Genomic DNA, 24,322 nt, shown 5'->3' with positions numbered 1-24,322 from the left:
TCTTCTAGCTTTTGGGGTTACAAAGATGAAAAAGATATAGTCTCTGGCCTCATAGAGTTTATATTCTAATAGTATAGTTAGATTACAAATCCATAATTATAGGTTAGATGTTATAGGTAAGGAAATGTTACGAAAAAATGCAGAGTGAGAGGACAGAGGAGGATAGTAGTCCAGAACACCGTTTTAGTTGGAATAGTCAAGAAGAGCTCTCTCTCTGCGGAAGTAGCATTTGAGAAGAGATCTGATTAAGTGGACAGAACAAGTCTGGTAAGGTCTGGTAGATGAACATTCCAAGAAGAGGTAACAAGTGAAAAAGCCCTGGGGCTGCACCATGCTTTAGTTGGAGTGACAACAAGAAGGCCAGTTAAGGCCAGAGCAGAGTTAGGTAGTATAGGAGGAGATGAAATCTGAGAAGTAGGTGCCATATCATGTAGGGCCTTCCTTGGCCATTTTGTTTTTCATTGTGTGATGGGAAGCTTTTGGAGGCTTTCAGCAGGGTAAGAATATAACCTGGCTTACATTTTAAAAGGTCACACTGATTGCCTTATATTTAACTGGCAGAGCAATAATGGAAGTGGACAAACCAGTTAGGTGTCTACTGCAACAGTCTGTAATATATAATGTCTCAGGATACTAGCAGTAGAGGAGGTGACAAGGGGCCTTGCACCCTGGCCTTCTGGTCAAAACCCTCCTGGCCTGGCAGCTGGGAGTAACCTTTTCAGGGGTCTTCTGCACGCTTCCTTCAGTGTCAGAACGAGGCAAAGTGTACATCACCGGTCCTATTCTTGGGGACCTTCAACACACTACCTCCTTTCAGAGAAAGAGCCTCTTGAATAGCTTAGCTGCACCTCAAGCTTCTGAATCCCTTCTTAAAAAGTGGGTAAGTGAAGGCTCTCAAGGGTAAATGGGTCTCAGGGGTATAGAAACCACTTAATAACATCCTCAAAGGAAATGGGGTTTTCAGAAGAAATCTTGTGGAGAGACCTGCTTGTTTCCAATAGTCAAAAAAAAAGGGCAAAAACGGAAGCCGCCCAGGTGACCGGGCAGCTCGTTAAAAATGAAGCTGATTTCCACCACAATTCCAGGAGGCCTCTAACTCTTGTTTCTTCTGAATATCACGAGCACCACAAGCCCCTTGAAACACTACAAAAACAACTTTGCCTCCGCAGTAATGCGCACGCGCCCCTCGCTCCGTTTTCCGTTGGCCTTAAGCCCCGCCCCTTACGCGTCCTTCGAGGAGGGTTGGGAGCGGAGAGCTCGCGCGACCACTCGTCCGTCAGTCTTCTCCAGCACATCGTCGCAAACGGGCCGGAAAGCGTGGCAGCGCAGGCGCAAGCGCAGAGAGCGGAGGCGGTGGTGGTGGCGGCCGCTGGCCAGTGTAAGATGGCGGCGGCGTTGGTGGCGGCAGTGGACGGGGCGGCTGGGCCTGGAACAGAAGGAGCAGCCGCTGGCAGAAGGATGACTCAACACGGGAAGCGGGCTCCTGAGTCTCGCCGGTTCCCGTGCTTGTAACTGCCCCAGCCGGACACCCCCTCCCCCCTTGACCTACCGGGTCCGTGTCTCGTTCCGGCTTGGCCTGCCCCCCTCTTCCCTGGCCTGCCCTCCTCCAGGACAGATTTGACTCCTTTCCCAAGCTCCCAGGGCTCAGGTCTTCTCATTCCCCTGACCCGGGCCACTGCCGGGCGCACTGGCTGCCCTTTCCTCAGGTCAGCCCCGGGGTCGCCCCCAGGAGCCTGCCCTGCAATCTACAGGGACGTCTTGCCTCGTCAGGTGACCCATTTGTGTGCGCTTTTCCCCCTCTTAGACTGGGGGACGCGGCTCGCCCCTCGTTTCCCCGGCGCCTTGGGGCAAACGCGCAGTGTGCCCCCTCCCCCATTCCGAGTTCTCGGGCCCAGCACCTTGTACGGAAGGCCGAGGTCCAAGAACCCCAGAATCAGTTGTTGCCGTCTGTTCCTGAACGCTTTGTAATGTAATTCTCTTAGTCTACCTCCCCTCACCCCCGAATCTTTCAGGACACTGGAACGGTCCCGTTTGGTCCCTGTTAGTTGGAAAGCATCTGGTGGCTTGAATTTCTGACTCATATGATTGTTGCTGGAGTCTCTGTAAACAAACCGGCACCAGCGCTATCACGTTCTCTCCGGGATTTCCCCCTGCTCTGTGGCTTCTTTTTCAAAGGTTTTATTATGGGGTAGCGTTGAAAAGATTCAGGTTTTCCTTTTAAATGACTTACGTTTTAGTGGAGCTGGGAGATGACTTGCCTGGTTTATTTAATTTATGTAACTAAGTTTTTTGTTCAGTAGTCAGAATTAGATAAATGACTGTTGTTTGAAATAGTTCTGAGGAGATCTAAAAGTACTAAAATGTATTCATAAATATTTTTTATTATGTTTAATAGAAGAGACACCTTTGCCACTTAAACTTTAACTTTTCTCAGTCCTTCAGTGAATCTACAGACCTATTTTCTCAGGAGCTCAGCCTGGCCCTACTTCAGTGATAAAGGAGGAAAGGTGAGTAGGAGTTGAAGGCATTTAAATTCCTGAGTCCAAGACAGACCCTACCCTGATGCTTAAGTGCTGACCACTAAAGTCATAAAATTCCTACCACAATTTCCCAAAGAGCTGGGGTATTGTTCTTGGCTTTGTTCCAGGTCTGGTTAAATTACTTTTTCAAGTTTAATTGGCTCTGGGCCCCTTGACTTTCTGTCCTAAACTATTGCTGTATATCTTCAAGTGACTGCAGTTAAGCCTAGAAGTGAATGTGTCTTCCCCTTTCTTTATTCATTTGCCTTGTGTCTTGCTTTGTGCGGATCATGTTTCCTACACTGTTAAAAACTGGAAATTAGTTTGGCAGAGCTCTGTTTAGCGTTTTATCAAATCAAGTCTCTTTCCCTCTCAGGGCTTTGTGTTGTCATTTTTTGCTATTGAGAGAATTTTTAGATCTTTGTCACTGAAAGCTAGGGAGTGATGAGTGATGCTGCCTTTAGTTGGTGTCTAAGTTCAATCTACCTCAGAATTCCAACTTTTCAGAACATAGTGATAAATTGGGGGTAAAAAAAAATAGTGGTGCTCTTTTATAGCTGGTCTGGAGAATTCCTGGTGAGCAGAGCACATCATCATGTGCATTCAGCAGCATGGGCCAGTGCCACAAAGGGAGTCAGGACATACTGGTAAATGTAATTTTTGTAAGGGTCTTGGATTTCAGGTAACAGAGAATAGTGCTATGATTGAGGTTCATGAGATGTAACAGAAGAGCTGAGTGGTTCTGGAAAGTAGTCCTGGCTGATTCTTAATACCTTTAGGATTTGTAGTAGGAAGAGATTGAGTGTAACACTGTTGAGTTTTATTTTACATGGTGTCCAGGTTAGAAATTGCTCGTTGTGAACTGGATTATTGGCAATATGTATATGTATCAGATAAAAAAGGAAAAATACAGTCTTCAGAGCTGGACAGATCTATGTTTAAATACTGTACTATGACTTATTAGCCATATGACCTTGGGCAAGTTAATTAAACTTTTCTGAGCCTTAATTTCTACATCTCTAAAAGTGGGGTAATACCACCTACCTCCTAGGGTCACTGTCAGTATTGTATGAGGCCACTTACATAAAGGTCTTCAATTATGTCTAGCACAAGATAGAGAATAAAAAAAATTCTCTGTTTTCTTTGTACATCATTGATATAGCTTTGAATAAGTTTTACATTAGTTTACAGTTCTTTGCATTTTGCTTTTGAATGTTTTCCTAGTTACTTTTTCAGATTCAGATTTTTAATTGGTCCGCTTAGATGTGTTTTTTGTAGGTGTCCACCAAGAGTTGTCTTCTGAACATGATTCTGGTCAGTCTGGTGGGAGTTCAAGACCAGCGGACAGGAGGAATATTAGATGTTGATGTATGTTTATTTCTAAATGCATTCTTAAACTAAACATCACATTTCCTTTGTTCTTTGCTCCTGGCTCTTGGTCTCTCTTTTATCACACCTAATCAGAGTTGACATAAGTATTGTAATTCCTTCCCTTCCTGCTTCAGTGTTGTTCGCCACCTCAGCTCCAGCTACCTCTTATGCCTTTTCCTTTTTGCCACAGAGGGAATACATTTTTTCCAAGCTGTTGGGCTCTGCAGTGAACCTCACCAATGGCTTATCAAAGAACTAGACCATGAAAAGTTCTTTCTTTCTACAGTGAATCTGGGTTAAGGCATTAGGAATGCAGAGTTTTTTTATTTCATCTCCCCAGCTGGACCATCTTAATATGACAGCACAGATGAAAAGTTTTTAACCTTCTCTTGTTAGCTTTTCTTTCGCATCTTTTTGGAGTAGGTAAGGGCACCTGAAAACTAAGAAGGTGTTGATAACATTGCGACGTAAAGCAACTGTATTTGTTCAGGCCAGTGATCGACTTAGAGTTGACCTACTTTCATGACCACCATCTAGTGTCTAAATTCTCTATTGAAAGTAAAGACTCTTGGGGTGGAGGGTAGCAAGGTGCATTTTTATTATTTTTGTTTTTTTAATGAGATCTAGAGTTCTGTGTTGAGTAGGAGGGATGGGGTGGAGGTGGGGAAAGGATGGGAGGAGAAAAGGAAATATGTTGAAAGAAGCATAACTTTGACTGTTCCTCATTACTGTATGTGCTAGGTAAAAAAACCCCTCCCACCACCACGACCACCAGGAAGGGTTTCACATTTTATGCTCCAGGTGACACCTGTGTATACAGTGAATCAGTATTTTTAGCCTGTGTATCACAACTATAAAATCCTTATATTCCTGAAGATATTTTATATTTCAGGATGTTGCATAAGAATTGTTTCATCTTACTAGGAAGTATTTCCAACTGTGGCTGCAGTGGGAGGTGAGGTATGCTTGTGACTTAGGTCCCAACCAACCTAACATGGCATTTTATTCAGCAGTCTATTAAATGTGTAAGAATCAGTTTCGGTGCTTTGATCCTTAGTGTTGACTAGGATCAAGCTAAGACAGAAGCTTGTCTGCAGAGAGAGCTAAAAGAAACTGTCTTTTTGTTGCCAGTTTAAAACAATACTGGCATTGCAAAAGCAAACAAACCTACTAGAAGACATTCTATAGAAGTGTGCCCTGTTGTGGGAGACTGAGATCTTCAGAGTTTTGTGCTCTAGGTCCTGTATTCTGTCAGGTGAGTTACAGGCTTTTAAAGTTATGAAGTGACAGGTTGAACTCTGTTTTCAGTAGATAGATTTATTTCTGGATTATTTCTACTGTAGAAAAGTTATTCTAAACATGTCTAGGAAATGTCCAGATTATAAAAGACAGAGTTATCCAAACAGCTTTTTATTGCATAACACTCTTGTTAGAGTTAGTTTTTAAGATTGAATTAGCTTTTTTTTTTTTTAAAGCAGATTATCAGTGAGCCAATATAGTCTGTTATTTACCCTCATCCATTTGGAATCCAAGCAACTGAAAGTATTGAATCAGCAACAGTCATAGAAGTATTACTATGTATATCTTAGTTTCAGAGCCAAATGCCAGTTACTTTAAATTAGTTTTACAGTATTATTGAAAACTTTTCACCTTTCATTTTCGTGAATTTACCCAAGAAACTTCATCACTTAAAATTCGACGAAAAAGGTGCTACCTGTTCTTGTTTACTGATTCAGTTATTCTTGGAGTGAGAAGAAAGTCCTTGAAAGGTCTCTAAAAAATTACAGTGTGATTAATTTTATGAATTGGTTACTTCTTTGTAGCAGTCTTTTATCTCTGCCTCTACAGGACATAGTTTCTGTGCCAGAAGCCCAATTTGTCAAGTACCGCCTTAACCCCAGGAATGTATATGCCAAAGATAAACTGATGAACTAAGGCTGCCCTGAGTTTGAGAATAGGGCATGTTGAGTGATTAATTTGACAAAGATGGCATCTTATTAATAAAATACAGTGTGTCTAATGGATTGGGTTATTGCAGAAATTTTCATCATTGTATCTGAGAAGTTAGATACTTGCTTTTATCCAAGGATACTATTTAAGAAGGTCTGGCCAAGTTCTAATGTGAAGCATCCATGCTTGCCTCACATGGCATTTTTTTGTTTTTGGTTTTTCTTAGCCATCTGGAAAGCTACCACAGGATTTACCTTAGTGGTAGCCGAGAGGCCATATTCCTGCGTTGTACTTTAAGCATTGTCACATTATCAAGTATGTTTTTAACCTTACTTAGGACCCATATTAGACTCTGTCCTCTAATCTAGTGTAGATAGGAAGGTCCTTCTTGATGTTTCTAGCCTCTCTTTTTTTATTGTTTTATTGTAAGTTGTACCTTTGGAGCATCACTCTTTCATCCCTAGTGTCCTTACCAATGATTTCAGGAAAAAAATTTGAAATTTAAATGGCAAAACTGGTAATGACTGGATTCTGATGTAAAAATAAATTATTTCACAGTGGAAAAACAGTGGAATTTTCTTAGAAATGGGTTTTCCTTAAAATCATTTAAATTGAGTTGAGTAGGCTTGAATGTTATTATAAAAAGTTCCTTAGCTCTGCTTCTGGAGACAGCACTTAAGGGTTAGAGTGCATTCCTAACATACTCTGAAATACTGTTAGTAGAATTAAAGCCAATAAATTATAAACACAGGGCATTTGGTATTACCAAGTAGAGAAGGCATTCATCCAAAGGAAGAATAAAGTTCCTTATTCCTAGTATAGTTGATGTAGGAGTACTTACCGTCCTCGTCATCATCTATGGTAATTGCTTTGAAATTCTCATCTTGGCTATCTCTGAACCTTTAAGAGGGAGAAGAACTTAGAGAGGGAGGGAGGCTTATGTTGTGGCCTTCTGGGTATATTGCTTTACCCCAGTTCATAGAACACAAATGTGCTCAATAGAAAATATAACAGAGCTCTCTGAATTCTTTGAAAGGCCAGTGAGAGCAGGTAAGCAGATTTCATAGCCATGGAACTGTGTCCTAATTTGTGTACAGTGTTTGGAGGATCATTATTGAGTGGCCTAGAAGCCCAGGCTTCTCTAGCATGTGCAGTCTGGAACCAGAGATGAGAAGCTAGAAAAATATAAATGCCTACCACGTACAAGACAGCTTCTTTGCAAGCATTGTGTTTAATCCTCTAAACCAACTCCTGTAGGGTAATGGTATTATCCCATCTTACAAAAGAAGAAACAAACTCAAAAGGAGGTAGTAGAAATAGAATTCAGACCCAGGTATGACTGACACTACAGCCATTTTCTTTCGGTTATACCATATGCTGGCTTTAAAAAACAGGGCTCTTTTATGCCAAGTGATGAAGCAAATTGAGCTGAAGGGTAAAATTCAGTACTTCTTATAAAAGTATATTTAAAGTGTGAAAGATCTATCCAAATGACAGTGTAAATGAAAACATTTTTTGTTTTAACATTGGTCTCAGGTTATGAGTAATTGATAGACTAATAAGATTTTTAAGGAAATAATTTTGATGGACTTAAGAGGTAGCTGAATCCTTTTACTTTATGATCCTTTTTTAAAAATGTTTCTTTTTTAATTTCATGGGGGGAGCTGTAATTAGGTCTGTTTGTTTGTTTTATTTATTTATTTATTTATTTATTTATTTATTTATTTATTTATTTATTTATTTATTTTTAGAGGAGGTACTGGAGTTTGAACCTCTTGCATGCTAAGCATTCACTCTACCACTTGAGCTATCCCCTTTTGATCCTTGAATAGGGAGAAAACCAGCATTTTCTCACTCAGTTCCTGAGGTAATTCCATGGAAAAGCCATTCTGACTCTTACAGCCTTTTCTCTATATACACCTATGTACTTCTCTGTAGCATTTGAAATATGAACCATCCCACTTTCTTGAAACCTTTTCGTCTGTTGACTTCCAGGACATTAAAAACTTTATTATTCCTTATACTTCCTTGAGCATTTCTCTGTTTCCCTCTTCTTTCTTTTTCCAAAGGGTAAGTATTCCCTAAGAGTTTTTTCCCTTGGACTGTCAGAACTTTCGTCAGTCCTTTGTTTTGTTTTGTTTTTTTAGTGAGGTGTAATTTACAAGGTATTTGATTTTAAAGCTTCTCTGTCCAAATAATTCTCAGGCCTGTATCTCTGGCTCTAATTTATTTCTCAAGTTTCAAACCTACATTGATTTTCCACTACTTTCATAACATGTCAACTTGGATTTTAAACATCATCAAAATAAAATTCCTCTCTTCCCCAATGTGCCAGCCTCTCATATATGGCACTTGTTTTCCTCTGGGCGCCCAGACTTAAACTTGTTTTTTTAATTTTTGGGGCCTTGTTACTGTTCATTGAGCCAGATACTATTAATTCTACTTCCACAATGTTTCTCACGTTGATCCCCTTTTAATTTCCTCTGCTAGATCAGCCTTTGATAGGGTCTCACTGCTTATTTCAGCAACTGTGATGGCTTTTAAACTTCTTTCTCCTTTCATTTCTGTCCATTTCAGTCCATCTTACTATCCTTGACAAAATCTTCATGATGCCTGACACACACACCCCTTCTACTGTACTTCTTAGGTAATGAACTATACCCTAGTATCTAGCCTAGTCAAGCCAGAATACCCATTTATTTTCTTGAACATATCAGGTTTTTCATCTTCCATGTCTTCTCATTCTGGTCCTGATGGAGTATCTTTCTCTGTACTACCCATCCTATCCTTCAGAGTCCAGTTTGAGGGCTAAGTTCTCCATGGAAGCTTTCCCTTTCTCCTTGAAACTAAGTATAATCCTTTTCTCTGTTGAACTGCAACAACATTCTGTCTTTTTTTCTTTTTAAATAATACTGGTAATTATATCTCTTGTATCATACTTAGTTGTATACTTATTTTTCCTAATTGGTTATTAGCTGCAAAAGAGATTGTAACTGCCTTGTTTATATTAGTAGCTCCTGTATCGCCTTGTATAACGTTGCATTACTAGCATGTCTCTGTACAGAGGGGCCACTGGGTGGTGCCAGAGGACTGTAATTTGGATAAAGGGAAGCTAGAGCTGTTGTACAGTTGGGTTGCCCAGTGCTGTCAAATCATCTGCACAATAGGAACAGAGATTAATTTTACTGATCCAAAAACATTCATAGTTTCTGCTCATTTGTCCAGTTTACCAGAGGAGAGAGTGTGGTATACTTAACTCCTCCAAGTACTTAATAGAAAGTAGCCCAGAAGTAAAGCCCTGACTCCTATAAACGTTTTATATGGTATGAATTTCAGCTTCCTTGGGGTCATCCTTTGAATTTCAGTGCCTGAGGTTCTCTGATTAGTAAACAGTATACTATTAGAGTGGAGTTCACAGCAGGAATTGGGAAAGTTGGCTTGGAGAAGGGCTTATTACAAAGTAGAAAAATAGTCAGGTAGGGAGAAGTAATTTAAAATGAGCCATTTTAGCTTAAAAACAAAAATTGGGGATGGATAAAGTAGGACTGGTTGATTCCAGATGGACTGTGGGACCAGAGACTGAAAAGCAAATTTGTACTTTGGATGGAAATCAGCCCTGAACAGCTGTTCAGTTATGAGTGGTATGGGACATCTGTCCTCCCGAGAGGAACCAGGGACTGTGTGGCTCTCAGATATGTCTTAGTAATAATTAAAGTAGTTTCAACCATAACCTTTCAGTTTCAGAGGAAATTCTGAGACTTTGTCTCATTTAAACATGAGTGTCTATGTAGGAAAATGTGGGCACTTGAGTTGCACAATGAGAGATGCCAAACAAGACTACTGGACTGACCTGAGAGAATACTGGGATTATGTAACTCATGGGAACTCACTGAGTATGAGTTCAGGTCTTAGTAAAGGGATCAAGGACAGTAATATTATTTAGAAATTGATGTTTCCATTGAACCTGAGGAGGTAAGGTAGAGTTTATCAGACCAGTTTCCATAGACCCTAGACTTCAAAGGAGTTAAAGTAAACTTGGGAGATATTTTAAAAATAAAAAGCATATGTGTAAAAATTAATAGTGCAACCACTGGAACTACTTTGAATGACATAAGCTTCTGATAGTCTTAGTTGTCACTTAGACAGTAGGTTTGGAGACTTTATGGTTCAGGATTCATCTTTTAATGTGGTTGCAGCAAAATTCTTCCACATTTTAATTTTCAAGAAGATCTGACATTTTGCTCTCATTTATTATGGCTTATTGATCACTATTAACTAACTTATATTAATAACCACAGCCTTGAGAGCTAACTTCTATTAATAGTCACAGGTTTGAACATTTAGTATATTTAATTGTTGGGCTTTATCTGTCTATGAACACTTTGCATGATTACTCCCCCCTACTCCCACCCTCCTCATTCTCTTTCCTGGCTGCTTTTATTTATTGCCTGATTGATGGATGGATAATTTACATACAGTAAAATTTACCCTTTACTTCTGTGGCCCATTCTGTGGAATTTGACAAATATGTAGTCATGTAACACCACCATAGTGGAGGCATGGAACATTTTCATTATTCCAAAAAGTTTTCTTATGCCTGTTTATAGTTAGTTCCCTTTCCCAAATCCCAGTAACAACTGATCTGCTCTCTGTCTCTCTAGTTTATCTTTTCCAGAATGTCCTATAAATGGAATCAAGTTACGTAGCTGTTTGAGTCTTGCTTCTTTCGCCTAGCTGTAACACATTTGAGATCCATTTGTTGCTATGTGTATCAGTAGTTCATTCCTTTTATTGCTCAGTAGTATTCCATTGTGTGATGGACCACAATTTGTTTATCCATGACCCAGTTGAAAAACATTTGATTGTTTCTAGTTTTTGATGAATCTGAGTAAAGCCACTAAAACATTCACGCTTAGGTATTTTAGGAGGGTATTGTTTTATTTTTCTTGAGTACGTACCTGGGTAGGATTCCTGGGTTGTATGGTAAGTGTATCTTTAACTTTATTTTTAAAAACTGCCAAATTATTTTCCAAAGTGACTGCCGTTTTACATTTCTGTGGGCGGTGTCTGAGAGTTTAGTTGCCTTACTCCTTGTTAGCACTTGACAAAGTAACTTTCATTATTATTATTTAAAAGTTTTTAATTTTTAACTCCTAGTAGGTGTGTAGAGGGTTCTCATTGTGGTTTTATTTGTATTTTCCTAATGACTAATAATGTTGATCATCTTTTCAAGTGATTGTTATTTAGTTGTGAGAGATTTTGAATATATTCCAATTGCTATCCTTAAATATGTCTTTTCACTTTCTTAACAGTGTCTCTTGAAGAGTTGATTTTTAATTTTGATATATCTGGTTAATTTTTTCTTTTATGGTTTTTGCTTTTTGCATTCTCTCAAGACGTATTTGCTTAACCCAGTGTCAGAAAGATTATCTCATTTTTATTGTTTTAGCTTTTACATTTAGGTCTATGATCCATTTTGAGTTAGTTTGTGTATATTGTACAATGTACAAGTCAAGTTTAAAAAAATTTTTTTTTGCATTTGGATGTCCTGTTATTCTACTATACATGGTCTCTTGTATAAATCTTTCATCAATACTAGGAAAAGAAAGCAGCCTCAGTGGTTTTAAACAAGAGACATTTGGTACCTCTTCCACAAAGTATTCTTATACCCCATGTTAATTCCCCCTCTGCTTGGTTTTTAGTTAATATTTTATCATGTATTTGGTTAAAAATTTAAGGCCCTTCTTTTATTAAGACAGGAAAAGTCTAGGTCACTGAAATTTCTTAGATAGAAATTAAAATGACACCTGCATCTTTTTTCCCCATCCCCCAGTAGTTTACTCTTTAACCTTCAGTTTGGCAGGGGTTATGGTTATTTTTAGAGTGCAGGCAGTGGAGCTAATCTAATTAAACTCCTCCAGCTACCTGGGGCAGTGAGCTCATCATCTCTTCCAAGCTCAGATTGGTTTGCTCTGGAGTGGATTTTACATGGAAATTGATCAAGGTGAAAACAGTGGATTTGTTGGGAATGGAGTGCATTAAAGAATGAAGAAGGTAATTTAAGTTTGGGTCAGGTATGATCCCCAACCTCAGATTATAAAATAAGGTTGTGTTCTTTGATGATGGAAGAGATTTAGAACGACTCCTATACTTAAGACCTAGGGCTCAGTCATAGCACCTTAGCCTGCTTTAATTTGGGCACTTTAATTTCTGCCCTAGAGTTGAGATGGTTTTAAGTTTCTTCACTTTGACAGAAATTTTTACAATAAGAATAACAACTAATCCCTGAAGTATAATTTTATTGTCATTATTTCTTAGCTTCCTAGGGAAATGGTCCCCCCAAATGGAATGTATGTACCCTAAGGGGTATGGAAGATGATCCAATGGTATGTAGGAAAAGAATGTTGAAATTTCTTATTTTTTTCTAGAAAAACTAAGCTTAATATTTAATGTGAATTGATTAAATATGTGTGTACATACACACATAATGAGGGTTCATGCTCAAAGTTTTCACTGATTAGAGGTTCATAATCAGTTTTGAGATCACTGCCCTAACAGCATCCTTCTTCAGAAGTTTTAACATATAATTCTACTTACCTATACCATCTCTAAGATTACTAATACTATTTTACAAAAGAAGAAAATGAAGTTCAGAGAAGATTAAACAGTACATCCAAGGTCACATCACAAAGTATGCTCATAACTTAGCTGGTAATAGAAACCTGGACTTCTAATTTTCAGCCTCGGACTACTTTTGCTAAACTCTGTGTTTCCTAAAATCTGACCTTTAGAAGCTATCTGTCTATCCACTCAGTGATTAAACAGAGTTGACATAAGCATTCATAGGTTTTGCTCTGTTTCTGAATTCAGCAATAAATTCTGTCAACTTTTTTCCTCAAAAGATCCCTCCTTACAGGAACCTTAAACCAATTTCCCCAAGAGATGAGCTCTGCAACCTCTAGGATGGGTTGAACTTCGTGGCTCTCCTTTTCCCACTTCTCAGAGCTCGGTAGGCATTAGGCATTGGCTCCTCCTGATCATGGAGGCTGGGAGAGTAAGTGTGTTTTCTAGAGTTACTGTGAGTCTAATGTTCAGGCAGTCTGAGCTTCTGTAGAAGTCAATGAGATTCATTTTTGAGAAAGGATCTCAGGCTGCTTAATACTACTTCTCTAGGAGTGGGTAATAGTGGACGGGAAGTATGGTAGGGTTGACAGTTTTGATTCTGGAGATGAGAAAACATAAGCTCTGTTCTCAAGTGACCATAAGGTATGTCTGTTGCCTTAGTTTTTAATCTTAACCAAGTAGTGCAACTATTTTCATAGAACTTTTGCAATTAGTATAATTAATTTAAACCCTAGATGTGGAAGAAGATATTGCTGAGTTGCTAAAAGAATATAAACAGGGACTGCTGAGAGGAAAAAACAAGTGTGTGAGGAATGCTGTACAAAAATACATCATTGAAGTAGGAGGAGGAAAACAGTCTGCTCTGCAAACAGCTGTTTTTCTTTATGTGGCTTCACAAATCTGGTTTTTTTGTTGGCATTGTCTTTCATCATCACCCTTCCAGGTGTCCCTCCCTCACATTCAGCCTCGTCCTGCTCTTGCATTATTTCTGCTCCCCTGCCCTGGCCTACTATTAGCAAGCTTTGGGCAGCTGTGTCTTGGCAGAGGAGACACTTTTTTTTTTGAAGCAACTTGGATTTCTGTAGAGGAGAGTAGTGGGTAAGGATAAGGATGGGGCTGCTTCTGGGATGATTGTTATGGGAATGAAAGAGCTGTTGAAAGGTTAGAGGCCAGTGTGCCTGGGTACAAGGACTGGAGTCATAATCATACTTTGTCTTTTACCAGTGTCTTTTGTCCAAGGCACTGAAAGGGCTTAACAAAATTCTGGTCTGAATAATATTATTCTTTGCTCTTTGGAATTTGCTCGAGGTGGGACTGAGGCCCTGAAAAAATAATGAGTGTATTATAGTGGTACGAAAGTAATAAAGCTAATAAAGCTAGGTACCCTAATTCCTAGTTAGAGCTTTGCCAAAAAGACAGACCTGGCGAAAGTTGGTGGAACTAGGTGAAGTAATGTTGCCATTTTATGAAATAGACTGAGATAATTTAATGGAAATTTTGCCCTTTTCTTCTCCAACTTTGCACTTGGTGACTGACTTAACTAGTTGTAAAAGGGAAGAAAAAAACTTTTTAGGTTCTCTCTTAGGGGTAGGGTGCTCCTGAGTTCTAATTCGACTCTGCTTCTTGTAATCCTTAGTTAACATCTATGCTTGTAAGTTTGAAACTAGGCATCTCAGTGAATATAAAGCTCAAGCTTTTTACCCCAAGAGCTCAGTTTCTTTTGTCTCTGTTGTTTTGTGTGTACAGTGATAGTCAGACCCTCTTCTTCATATTGAAAGACAAGTGTTTCATAGTTTATGGATACATATGACTGATACAACAGAAGATTTTTGTCTAGAGGGCAGTGCTGAAGCTAGCTTTTTGTATTGAATTAAGGTTCTCTGCTTGCTTGCAGTACCTGTCACTTGATACATGCCTCCTGTTCCAGGATTTATTTCAGTTCCCCCTTCCCATCTGAAAAATCACTGCCAGTTACTCAGTGAATAAGGTAAAGAGATGGCAGCTGGCCTCCCAAAGATATGTCCCTTTATGGAATTTAGACATGGAGGTAAAATATCTGGTGTAATTTTCAGCAACTGAGAAGCCCTGTTGAGCACAGACACAAATAATAAAATGACAAAGGCTGTATGTACATTGTTAAATCTCCTTGTGCCCTTTATCATCTTTCCCAGATTGTTTCTTAATTGTTTCATTTTCTTCCTCTCTTAAATCCAGGCTGGCTTCAGTAAACATCATTCAAGATGTCCAGCAAAGGGAGCAGCACAGATGGCAAAACAGACTTAGCTAATGGTAAGGGGCCAAAATGAAGATGAAGCTGTTTTTGCTATTGGCTGAGGTTCTCCTCCTCCTTCCCCAGAGAGAGTGGAGACCTGTATTTTAGTGGAGTGAAGGAAATCTTTCCTAAGAGTGAGCCCTTCCTGTGTTGTTTTGAGTATAGGAAACTACACAGGAAACACCTTGGACTGTCTGGTACTTTTTCTCCTTCAACTTTTATCTGATTGTTTTCAGAAGATCAATAATAGGGTTGTGCCTCTCAGAGGTCAAGTGGTTTGTAATTCTGAAAGGTGGTAAGGGTGGACAAAACCTAGGAGAAGCTGTTAATAAAGGAGAAGAAGATCCAGTTGGTGGGACCAAGGGAGCTGTTGGGAAGGCAGCTCCCCAGTTATAAGGGGTCTCTCTTCATGGTATATCACAGTTTGATAAAGATATTAGAAAAGAGGTGAAGTTATAACCAACTGGAATTGGGACGTGCGTTCATTCGTTTTATCTGTTTCTTTCTTTTCTTTCCTTCCTTCCTTCCCTCCCTCCCTGCCAAGTTTTAAATCATTGGATTCAGGGCATATTTGAAGGCAGAGTATCAAGATTCTGATAGAGTATAGCTACTGCTTGAGTTATTCCAAGCCAGCTTCTAAACTAGAGAGAGTTCTTCCAATGGATATAGTTGGGCAGCACAGAGTCCAGCATTCCTCAGCACCCTGTAGGTCAGGATTATAGGCTAAATTCTAGGTAATGTGATTGGTAGAGCAATGAAGTTGAGTAAGGGAAAGGGAGGTTTTCAGTATGCTGTTTTATTGCCCCTTTGTTCTTTTCTTACCACTGCTGTTCATTCATTTTCTGTAAAGGAAAGTGGTTCAGAGTTTTCAGTGGGTTTACTTGAAAGGCACAGGATTCTAGACAGGTTTGAGGTATACAGTTGATTTGGAGTTTGGCCACTGGCTAGATCAGGGATTGGCAAACTATGGCCTGCAGGCCAAATCCACAGTCCTGCAGGCTTCTGTTTTTGTAAAGTTTATTGGAACACAGTCATGCCCCATTTACTTACATAGTGTTTATGGATGCTTTTGTGCTACAGCAGTGGAGTTGAGTAGTTGTGCCAGATATCCATATGGGCCATGAAGCCTAAAATTTTTGCTTTCTGGCCCTTTACAGAAAAAATTTGCCAACCCCTAGCTACATCTTGGTCATTAACTGTTAGGGTTCTCTTGCTGAGCTTGTGATTTGCTCTGGCCCTTATCTTAATGTGGTAAGGCCCCCAAAGTCATCTTAATTTGTTAATCATAATTTTAACAATAAATTCTAGGAGTTTGATGTTTTGGTTTTTTCTTTTCCACAGAAGTGATAGGTGTGATTTTATCTCTTCTCACCATGCCCAATCTCAAACTCAGCTTCATTTCAAGAAGCACAATTATTAATCTTTCTCAACATAAACAGCAGTCTCAGCAAATATATTTCCTCGGAGCTAATTCCTGTGCTTTTCCCCTTTTTCTTTCAGTTCCTAGCCCAGTTATTTTCACTCTGTGCTCTTAGTTGAGGTGCTTTTTGAAAAGAGCTATTTGTGTGTTTCCCAACCTTCTGTCACTACTTGAACCAAAGCATGGGTGTTGTTTATCTGTTTTCTGTATTGATTTTTGCGTGAGTTCATTGAAAAGAGGTTCCATTCCTTCAGAGATCTTCAGAAATGACTGTTCTAATCCGGATGACTAAGCAAGAAGATACTCCAGCTTTGAATCCTTAAGCATCAGTGTGGTATTGGAATTAATAGCTTATATCAGCGTCACACATAGCTGTTTTGCCTTCCCTAGTAGCCTTTACTTCAGGCAAGATAAAATTTGTAGTCATCTGAGGAAAGGATGTCACAAGCTGTGTTTAAAATCCTTATTCTCCCCTTCCTTTCTTTACGTCCTGACCTTAGTTAGTAAGTTGTGGTCCTTTTGGCTCTAGAACATTACCAAAGTGCTCACTGAAATATGATTTGGCTGTTTGATAGGAGAATGCGGTATCTAACTGTTGGGGATTATATCACTCAAAATGACCCAGTTATTTTATAACTACCAACATGGGTGACCTCAGATACAGTGAGCTTTTCTTTTCAGGTCCCACTATAGTAGGCTTGCTTTTTATCAGTTCTGTGTATGCTTCCTGATAAAACTATGTCTAAATGAAATTCCTATATCTAAAAATAGTATTAAAATTATTACATTAATGGAGGTAAGTCACAATACATTTATTAGCAAAACTGAGCAAGAACCCACTCAAATGGTCAAAATGTTCACTTGTCCCTTCTACTTCCTTTTAAATTCTTAGTGGATTTTAAAACATTAGGGGAAGAAACTTGAGGATTTAAGAGGTGGGAAGTAGTGGTGCTTTTTTTTTTTTTAATTGAGTTATAGTCAGTTTACAATGTTGTGCACAATTTTTCAGTCATAAGTTAATATACATATATTCATTTTCATATTTTTTCATCGTGAACTACTACAAGATCTTGAATATATTTCCCTGTGCTATACAGTATGAACTTGTTTATCTATTTTATATATACCTGTCAGTATCTATAAATCTCGAACTCCCAGTCTGTCCCTTCCCACCCCCCTCCCTCCGTGGTGCTTTCTTGAAGAGAGAAGTAGTCCAGCTCTTGCTGGGGATGGCTGTTCTTTTTTCTTATATTCAGTTTAATTATGTGCTATAACTAATGGATGCCCGTTCAGCAAAACAGAGCCTAAGGTGGTGGTATCAGGCATACTTTCATAAAATCTGCCAGTGTTTTGCTTTTTGAGAATTTATTATAATATTTGGTTGTTCTGCAGTTCTCATTTATGTGCCCTTCATTTCTTTCTTTATTTGTGGCTTTGGTGTTAATCTTTTCAAGGTTCCCCCAAGAAGGTACTCTTTATAAGCATTTGTAACAAAAACACTCTGACCAAAGTTGGTTTCTGAGTCTTTTGATGTGATGATTTTTTAGATTAAGGAGGGAAATCCTTCTGATCACTATCTTATTTCCTCATTTTTCCTCCTCACCTACCCATTCCTCACTAACATGCAGGAAGCCTGTCCAGCAGTCCAGAGGAGATGTCTGGAGCTGAGGAGGGGAGGGAGACATCCTCAGGCATTGAAGTGGAGGCCTCAGACCTGAGCTTGAGCTTGACCGGGGATGATGGTGGCCCTACCCGCACCAGCACAGAAAGTCGAGGTACAGATACAGAGAGCTCAGGTGAAGACAAGGACTCTGACAGCATGGAGGACACTGGCCATTACTCTATCAATGATGAAAACCAAGTCCATGACCACTTAGAGGAAGAGGAGGAAGAAGAAGAGGAGGAAGAAGAGCATCCTCGGCGCCGTGTAAGGCGCAAGCGGGCCAATCGTGACCAGGACTCATCAGATGATGAGCGGGCCCTGGAGGACTGGGTGTCCTCAGAGACATCAGCCCTTCCTCGACCTCGCTGGCAAGCCCTTCCTGCCCTGCGGGAGCGGGAGCTGGGTTCAAGTGCCCGCTTTGTGTATGAGGCTTGTGGGGCAAGAGTCTTTGTGCAGCGTTTCCGCCTGCAGCATGGGCTTGAAGGCCATACTGGTTGTGTTAATACTCTGCACTTTAACCAGCGCGGCACCTGGCTGGCCAGTGGCAGCGATGACCTGAAAGTGGTGATTTGGGACTGGGTGCGGCGGCAGCCGGTATTGGACTTTGAGAGTGGCCACAAAAGCAATGTCTTCCAGGTGAGGCAAAGGAGCAGGTTGGCAATTGAGAAAATCAGGCATCGGTTTGACAGACCCGAGCTGCTCCCTGGAGTAGGAGGGATAGTGAGTTGTAGTGGGAATTTAGATGTCCGAACTTGGTCCTGTCTTCGCTCCCATATTGCCTTAGAGGAGTTAAATACTCTGAAAAATCCATGGCAAATCCATGTTCCTTGAACACATAGATTGTTGGAAACCTCATTATAGGGAGGGTACTTGGAAATCATCAGGAAGGCAGTAAATGCCCTGGTAGGAGGCATATAGTATAAGAGCAGAGGCTTTTGTGGGGAGAGTATAGTTCAGTGATAGAGTGCACACTTAGTGTACATAAAGTCCTGGGTTCGATCCCCAGTACCTCCTTTAAAAAATACATACATACATAAATCTAATTACCTTCCCCCCAGACAAAACAAACAGTCAGAAAAAGAGCAGAGTCTCTTGAGCTAGACTACTGAGTTTAAATCCTGGCCCATCTTTCTAGCTGTGTGACCTTGGGCAAGTTTATTTAAACTCTGTCTTCAGTTTATTTATCTATAATATAGAGCTAATAACATAGTAGGTTGTGAGAATTAAATAATAGTAGAAGCTAAGCAGTTAGAACCATGCCTGGTACTTAATAAACATTTGATAAATGTTGATTAATACTGTTGTTAATTCTCTGGAGGCTTTACTCACCAGCCCCATCCATCATACAGTACTAGCCGTTTATCCCTAAGCATATTCTCTTTCCTTTCCCAGTACCCCTTCTAGTTTCCTTTTTCTTTGTAGCAAATTTACGTTTACTTCCTGAATCAAGGAAGATGTTCCTCTTTTTTTTAGTTTTTCTTTCCTAGTCCTAGTTCACCTGAGCACTTACCCTATACCGGTTCAACCTTCCAGAATCAACTAAAAGGCTCTCTTATAGCACAGATTTTTCCTCTTCATGTCCTTTATCTCTTGGAAGAAATTAGACTTTAGCCAACTATTTAAGAGTAGGAAGTCTTAAGTTTCCAGCTCTTGTGCAGCAAAAGGGGGGTGAATTGGGGGTGTCATCACATTTTTCCCCCTCAAATTCACCTCTTCAATTTCTTTTGTCCCTTTTTGTATTCTTAACATCCCAGGCCAAGTTCCTTCCTAATAGTGGTGATTCCACCCTGGCCATGTGTGCCCGTGATGGGCAGGTGCGGGTAGCAGAGTTGTCTGCTACGCAGTGCTGCAAGAATACAAAGCGTGTGGCCCAGCACAAGGGAGCATCCCACAAAGTAAGTAAGCCCTTGGCCCAAAGGTTGTGCAGTTCAGCTCTGTAGATCTCAGAGGCCCTCCACTATCTCTGACCATTGTGTCCCCTTTGTTGTGGTCACCTGCCTCACTTTATTCAGTCTAATATTTGTAGATAGGATGGGAGAAAAAGCAGCCACCCTAAACTTCTTCAGAAGGCAGGTATTTGAGAGATCTCTCTCAAGTACTTGAGATGCACATGCAGCATTCACCTGATAATACCTAACTCCTGAGCTGAGCCATGGTTGGTTTAGAGATCCTTGAGGTCTCCTGTGCCTTCTAGACCTTTACATTTTACTCTGAATGCATTTAGAATATTTTAACTGCTGCAAGGTGCTGGCTGTTGGCTTCTCATGTGAGAGCTTCAACCTTTCTGCTTACAACTCTGAGCACATAAACAGCACTATTTCTGTAAGCCCTATTTAGAGCTGGGAATATAGGCCAAATAATCTTGGTGGCAGCCAGTGAGGAGCCAATCAGAGTAGGCACTGTGTTCTTCCATGCCATAGAAGTAGGTTGGTCCTCTCCTTTTACAAACCCTAAGGAAACGTGTAGGTAAACCTGGAGTGTACTTTTCTCGCACAGATGGCTCAGGAAATACGAAAATTACCGATTTCTTTGGTTCTTAAGACTACCCTCTTGACACAGCATTGTAAAATGACTATAACTCAATAAAAAAAGTTAAAAAAAAAAAGACTACCCTCAACCCACTAGATAATTGATTTTTAGAACTAAGCTGTAGGGAATGAAACTTGGGTGCCATTTCTCTCCCCACCTGAGGGTGTGGAATTGATTTTGAGAATGAGCCCTAATGGCAGTGTTTTCCTTCGGTATCACTGTTCAAGTCCCTTGGGGACTTAGTTGAAATAGCAGATCACTTGTCCTTTTGAATTGCATAGAATAAACAAACTATAAATAATTCACACAGAACAAGAGAGATGGGCTTATTAAATTTCCTGGGATTACAACAAAAAAAGGTAGACATTTCTTTTGCTGAGACATTTTAAATGCAGCCCTTCCTAAAGATAGAGGAATGAGTTAGACAACCTCTAATTTTAACCTTTAGAAACCTTATCATTGCCCTTTTTTCTCCTTCAGTTGGCCCTGGAACCAGACTCTCCCTGTACGTTCCTATCTGCAGGTGAAGACGCAGTTGTCTTCACCATTGACCTCAGACAGGACCGGCCAGCTTCGTAAGTACAGCAATGGTATTTTTATGGAATTGGATCTCTTGGCCTTGAAAATATTCTGTGTGTCCTAGGTAACTCAGCTTTCTCGTCCATGAGAATAGTTTCTTTGTTTTTATGATAAGAAGCACATTAAGGTTTAGGAGAACTCCTTATTTCTTTGTTGTTGTCTGTTTCTCGACAGTAAAATACAGTTCAGTCTATCTTCATTTCTAAAGCAAGGCTCAGTTATCTTAGTATAATTTAAATAACTGGATGATCTTCCACTCTCCATTCATTTGGGCGCCACTCAGCTTCCCCTCAAGAAGCACATTACTAGCCACTTAGAGATATGCTCCAGTGTAGTTTTCAGTTCAGTTACATGTGGAAATGTAAAAATTAAATGTTAAATCTTGAACAAAAATATTGGTAGCTAAGTAGAGCTCTGTTATATCACAGCTCATTTTCACATGAATCTGAGACTCAGGTAAAATACGTCCACTTTCACAGCTGCGTGGTATGGAGAGAGCAAAGCATCTTTGGCTCCAGGAAGACCTAGATCAAATCTCAACTCAGGCACTACTAGTTATGACCTGTGTCACCTTTCTGAACCTCGGTTTCTTCAGCCTCACTATGGCATAATCAATCTTGTTCTCTCTCTTTCTCTGGTGTCTGTGAGGGTTATTGATAAATGTGTTTGATACCCCAGCATAGCGCCTGGCACCATGGAAAGAACTGATTGAATTGTAGCTACAAATTATTTGTTTCCTTTTTTTCATTTTTACTGCTCTTATAAAAAACAAATGTCTTGTTTTAAAAATTCAAATAATAAAGTATATGGACAAAATGGAAATGCTCCCTCGTGTACACCTCCCCTGCCTGCCAGTTTTCTATTTATTGGTAACCACTGTTAAAAAAGACTTGAATATTTTTTCAATCCTTTTTGTATACATTTATGTATCTTAATATATATACACAGTTTTCCACCCAAAATGGGATAATTTGTCTGCATATAAACGTACATATATGTATATTTCTGCAATTTGCTTTTTTTTAAAGTTGTAGTATGTTTTGGAGATCTTTCTACGTCAGACCAAAGAGGCCTACCTCACTTTTTTGTAAATAGTTTTTTTTTTATTATTGTATTTAATTATTTCATTTTGGTGGTGAGTTGGGGAGGTAATTAGGTTTATTTTCAGAGGAGGTAATGGGGATTGAACCCAGGACTTTCTACATGCTAAGTCCCCCAAGGCCTGCCTCATTTTTAATCATGACATACATGTCATAGCACTGGTGTACCACAGTGTATTTAACCACTACTTAGTTGATGAATTATCATTATTATATTATTATATCACTTATTGTTAGTCTTAAAAATTACTTTAACAAATCTTGTATGTCAAAATTGAGCAGGGGTACCACTGATTTACACAGCATACAAATAAAGTAGGGACTATAATCTTAAGGCTGATTATTACTAGACTTTTATTTTTAGAGAGAGAAGTATAGAAAAAGTTGTCTAGAATGTGGAAGAATTTAAAATACTGGTTAAAGTATGGAAATGTTTTAGTCTTGCAGAAAGGATAAACTGGTTATATAAACCTTCAAGAGGATGAAGGTTGAGAGATCATGGATTTCTATTGGAAAAGGAACAGGCCTGGGTGACAAGGGATCTGCCTTCTAGTACTAGCCCCCAGTTATCCAGCTTTGAGAAAATCATTTACTCTCTTAAACAGGATGATGTTTGTTATTTACAATTCTAAAGTCCTTGCTTCTGGGATGATAATGAAACATTTAGCAAGTTTTCCAGAGGGGAGTGGAAGGAAAGGCAAAGATGGAAAACGTGTTAGGAGTTTGTTTGGTATGCTCTGGTAGAGAGTTGTGAAGCAGAATGAGATCTTATCCTGTGGAACAATTTCAAAGGAAAACTACTGTTAAGCCACAAGAAATTGGGAATCTGGTTCAAGTAATGGATAGAGCAAATGACTTTGGTAGAGTATTGAATGTGTAATGAAATCACGTAGGCAGAAAATCTAGATGCAAATAGTAGATGGGCTAGAGGCTAAAAGGGGGAAGGAACATAGGAGAAACTTAGAGTAGGAGGAGGCCCAAATTCTGGGCTGGGAAATAAAGCCTTCAAAAAATTTTTGCTTTAGAGGTTGAATTAGTAGAAGACTGGAATGAGGTGGAAGGACTGAGAAGGTCATGGCCAGAAAATCCAAGCTGTCCTTATGTGTTAAGCTGGTGCCTGAATATCTGTTTATATCAGACACAGTTTTGTGTGAAGTTGACATAGGGAAATTTTTCTTTTGTGTGTATATAATAACTGAGTCTTTAGAAGCTGGTGGTGTTGCCTAACATCATAGGAAAAGAGTTGGATTTAGAGCTATGAATGGGATATTCCTTTTACCAGTGGAAGCTACTTTGAAATTTGGTAAATTTGTTTCATATGGTTTTATCTGCTGCCTTTCTCTGGTGTGAAAACTTTTTTTCCTCTACTGCCATTGTTAATCATTTTTATAGCACTTCTGCATATTCCCCAGAGAGCTCAAGGTACTCTGTGTTTATCCACTGGAAGAGAGAATTGTTTGTTTTAGGTGAATAAACTGAGGCATAGAAGATTGAGCTCTTGGTCAGGATTAGATACAGTGGGATCCAGTACTTCATAATCTAGCCCTCAGTTTTCTTCGTTTTGTTTCTGCATGGTAACCTTTAGGTTTTGTCTGACCCTCTCCTGAAAATCCAAATTGTGGAGGAAATGAGATGATTCTGTGATAAGGAGCAGCATCTGCTCCTATTCCTTTCCCTATCTAAAACCTGATTAGAGCTGCCTCTTCTCAATTGCTAGTTTTGTTCCTGAAACTCTTGATTTGTTTTCTGCCTAGTGTTTTTGAGGGTTGGGTATGTGTATATACATTTTCCCTGAGGACATTTATTTTTAATGACCTCTGTACGTTATTCTTTTAATGGAAGGCTACAGAGATTTTAAAATTAAGTAGAATTTCTCCTATTTGCATAGAGCAATCTAGGATGGAGTGACTTTGACCATACAGAGAGGATGCTAACATCATTTACAAAGAAACTTGTTGTCATAGTTATATTTCCTTCATTTTCTGAAAATACAAGAAATGAGCAAAAGCCTTAGAATTAAAAATGAAAGCTAAAGCCCAGCCCCTTCCCTTCCTGTCTTCCCTTTCCTATAAACTTACTAATCTTTATGATGTCATATTTGACTGGTTAGATACTTAGATCTGGAAAGGGTATTCTTAGAGCCACCCTTAAGGTGGGACAGATTATGGCTATTTGGCCAGAATCTTCTGGCTAAAACTCTGAAATTTTATAGGGTTTCCATGGGGTATTATACCCTCCGAAGATTGACCTTTTTTTGTGGTACAACAGAATAATTTAGAAATGATTTTCCAGTCT

The 24,322-nt window shown here is 39.5% G+C and overlaps 1 protein-coding gene across 11 annotated transcripts in view; it reads left to right on the top strand.

Annotated features, from left to right (window-relative positions):
* Positions 1 to 1,232: 1,232 nt before the first annotated feature.
* The window catches only part of DCAF8 (DDB1 and CUL4 associated factor 8), a 42,062-nt gene continuing 18,972 nt past the window's right edge, over positions 1,233 to 24,322 (top strand). Inside the window, exons 1-7 of one of the 11 annotated variants that reach the window (XM_074349679.1) lie at positions 1,233 to 1,378; positions 2,435 to 2,507; positions 12,159 to 12,226; positions 14,679 to 14,753; positions 17,785 to 18,455; positions 19,574 to 19,714; positions 20,829 to 20,923. In XM_074349679.1, coding sequence (XP_074205780.1) covers positions 14,705 to 14,753; positions 17,785 to 18,455; positions 19,574 to 19,714; positions 20,829 to 20,923 — 956 coding nt within the window. In that variant the 5' untranslated portion in view covers positions 1,233 to 1,378; positions 2,435 to 2,507; positions 12,159 to 12,226; positions 14,679 to 14,704. Of the gene's footprint in view, positions 1,771 to 2,395; positions 2,508 to 12,158; positions 12,227 to 14,678; positions 14,754 to 17,784; positions 18,456 to 19,573; positions 19,715 to 20,828; positions 20,924 to 24,322 lie in introns of all 11 variants that reach the window. The other 10 variants (XM_074349678.1, XM_045517129.2, XM_074349677.1 and 7 more) reach the window with 10 other exon arrangements.

The sequence above is a fragment of the Camelus bactrianus genome, chromosome 21 (assembly GCF_048773025.1).
Source record: "Camelus bactrianus isolate YW-2024 breed Bactrian camel chromosome 21, ASM4877302v1, whole genome shotgun sequence".
NCBI lineage: Eukaryota > Metazoa > Chordata > Mammalia > Artiodactyla > Camelidae > Camelus > Camelus bactrianus.
This window is presented reverse-complemented; position numbering and strand designations above follow the sequence as displayed.